The 3046-nt window shown below is 34.2% G+C and overlaps 1 protein-coding gene across 1 annotated transcript; it reads left to right on the forward strand.

Moving 5' to 3' along the window:
• The first annotated feature begins 704 nt into the window (after positions 1-704).
• LOC125613517 (rho guanine nucleotide exchange factor 12-like) lies at positions 705-3023 on the forward strand. Its single transcript, XM_048793866.1, has 2 exons — positions 705-1278; positions 2850-3023. The coding sequence occupies exons 1-2, from the start codon at positions 1093-1095 to the stop codon at positions 2985-2987; spliced, it is 324 nt and encodes a 107-aa protein (XP_048649823.1). The 5' UTR covers positions 705-1092; the 3' UTR covers positions 2988-3023.
• The last annotated feature ends 23 nt before the right edge of the window (positions 3024-3046 follow it).

The following is a 3046-nucleotide window of genomic DNA, read 5'->3' on the forward strand; positions in this document are numbered from 1 at the left end:
TAACTCAGTGAGACCCTGTCTCTAAATAAAATACAAAAAAGGGCTGGGGATGTGGCTCAGTGGTTAAACGCCCCTGGATTCAATCCTCAGTACCAAAAATAATAATAATCATTTAGAATTCTGTCATATATAACAAATTCATAAATTAAAAATATTGATTAAAAAGCATAATTTTTCACAAGAGGTTCATAAGCTCATAGCTTCCCCCGCCCCAACAAAGCCAACTCTGGCCTCTGCACAAATGTAGCAGTAATTAATTTAATCTCTACGCTGCTTTTAGTCACAGCGTATTTCATAGTTAGTAGGAAAACAAGCTAGTGTCCTAAGGATTTGTTTCCTGGAGCAGTAAAAATGTAATTCTTGTAAAGGTGTCAGGGTCTGTGAAAATGAAATTTTAATCTGAGTCTCCAGGCATTTTGTGTCTCGTATTCTCCAAATGTCACTCTCCCTCCCTTTTTTTAAAGTCAAATAACACTTTTATTAATAAAATGAAATTTAAGATGAAAACATCATAATGGGCAAAAGATGGATATTGTATATTTGTACTGCACATAAATATCTAGTTCTGTAAGGATAAGGATTATGTATTTTATTTGTCCAAATGTCTATCCTTTCCATTGTTCTTTGATCCTTCTTGATGCTCCATGATTAGTTTCCTGTTTGAAGACCTTTACCATTCTTTAAGGGTAAGTCTGATAGAAGCTAATTATTTTAGTTTCCATTCATCTGAGAATATCTAAATTTCTTCATTTCTGAAGGTTAGCTTCAATAGATATGCACTGCATGTTTGACAATTCTTTTCCTTGAAGTTGACAGCACTTGAAAAATATTCTATTTCCTTTTTGCCTTCATCAAATGTCACCTTTCTATCTGATTTAGTAGTGGTGTGGGCTGAAAGGTAACAAGTTATGATAAGTTACCAGCAAGAAAACATTGATGTCCTATCAGAAAAGGCCTGGATGTGTCAGGGTCAGACCTTTCCTAATGGAGAGCTATTGATACTGCACATAAATATCTAGTTCTATATTTGTTGTCAATTGAGAATACATTCTACTAGAATGTTGAAAGGATCATGGTTGTCTCTTATTTTGCATGGCCTTGTATAAGCTCTGTATCTCATTCTCTATTGTTTTCTTTGCATTCTTGGTACAGTTCAGTGGACCAGGAGAGGAGAAGTTGAAACATGCTGCTGCTACGTTTTGCAGTAATCAACCTTTCGCTCTGGAAATGATCAAGTCTCGTCAGAAAAAGGACTCTCGATTCCAGACATTTGTGCAAGTGAGTTGAATGAAAATAATGCAAGTTTTTAACTATTACCGAATAAACTTGGAGAATCCTGACTTAGACTGTCTTTTACAGGATTACATTTTTGTTAACATTTAAAATAACAATATTTATCTCTTAAATTATTGGAAGCATAAAAATAATTTTGGAATGATGAACAAAAAAAAATATATGTCAGGATTAAAATACTTGATGTAGAAATCCACATTACCATAGAGATTTTATCAGGAATTCATCCATATATATATATATTATTAAAAGAATATTGTTAAAACATTAAAATGGGCTTATATCGGGTCCAAGGAAGACTATAACAGCAGTCATACTCACTGGGGTAGGTGTTTACATTGGTATAGATAAGAGTTGATAACTACAGCCCATAGGTAAATTATCCAGCCTTATGCCTATTTTTAAAAATAAAGTTTAATTGGAACACAGTTGTATTTATTTTGTATTGTATAATATACATTAAGTGACCACTTAATGCAAATTTATTGTCTCACAGCTTTTGTTGTTTAGGAATATGACCACAATTTAGCTAGATCCTGTTTTCAGGGTCAAAATGTTAGCTAGAGCCGCAGTTCTCATCTAAGACTCGGGAATCTCTTCTAAGCTCACTGGTTGTTCGAATTCATTTCCTTAAAAATGAATAACTGAGGTCCTTGCCTTCCTATTAGTTGTTGGCTAGGGAGCAATCTCCTATAGAATGTTTCTCTTTATCATATGATCCCCAGTTTACAGCTACAGATAGATGTTTGTTTTCTTCCAGACTATTGGGAATGGAGATCTCTGACCCAGGTTTCTTTTCAAGTCTTTTCTGATTAAGTCAGACCCACCTGGGGGTAATATCCTTTGTGATTAACTCACAGGCAACTGATAGTTAGTAAGCTAATCATAGGAATGGTATGCCTCTTTATTCATGGATTTCATCCACTCAGTGGGATGGGATTATGCAGAGTGTTTCCACCAAAATATGGAAATCTTGGAGTCCATCTTAGAGATTTTATTTTTGTTGTTGTTGTACTACATAAAGCAATGTTCATTCATTTATAAATTGTCTGTGGCTGCTTTTTTGCTAAAACAGCAGGGTCAAGTAATTTTAAGAGAGACTGACCTTCAAAACCTAAATATTTACTAACTGGCACATTACTGAATGTTTGTAGACTTCTGATATAGATAAGCTGTCATGTCCAGACTGGTGATCCATTGTGCCTACTTGGAATGGCAGATAACAAAGAAGTTAACCAACTTTTAATAGGAATGCCAGTCAGGAAAGTGTACTTACATTTTTTGAATAGGTGAACATAAAGCAGTTTTAACACAGGAAGGTAATGTTAGTTGATTGTGGATGCTGTCAGTTAGTGCTTAAACAGGTAGCAGAAACCATTGATAACAGGCTTTCTTCCCCCTATGTGAGATTAGAGGAGAAAGCAGAATCGTAGTGTGGCAATGATGTGTCTTGTTATTTTTTGTCTTGATTTAATAACCAGAATGTTATAGGTACTTATGTGGTACAATGTACTGCCTAATAAGAGTACATATTCATTTATTTCTTTTAATTTTAGGATGCTGAGAGTAATCCACTTTGTCGTCGTCTTCAGCTGAAAGATATCATTCCCACCCAAATGCAGAGGCTTACTAAATACCCACTTCTTTTGGATAACATTGCCAAATACACAGGTACAGCATTCTCCCTGAAATAAAAAAAGCCAAGAACAACAAAAAAAAAAAAAAAAAAAAAAAAAAAAAAAAAAAAAAAAAA

The sequence above is a fragment of the Marmota marmota genome, unplaced genomic scaffold, assembly GCF_001458135.2.
Source record: "Marmota marmota marmota unplaced genomic scaffold, marMar, whole genome shotgun sequence".
NCBI lineage: Eukaryota > Metazoa > Chordata > Mammalia > Rodentia > Sciuridae > Marmota > Marmota marmota.

Excerpts from the sequence above, each read along its gene's own strand:
- LOC125613517 (XM_048793866.1), top strand. The coding sequence starts at position 1,093 with ATGGCCTTGTATAAGCTCTGTATCTCATTCTCTATTGTTTTCTTTGCA. Across the intron at positions 1,279-2,849 it reads GATTCCAGACATTTGTGCAA|GATGCTGAGAGTAATCCACT; the intron begins GTGAGTTGAATG and ends TTTTAATTTTAG.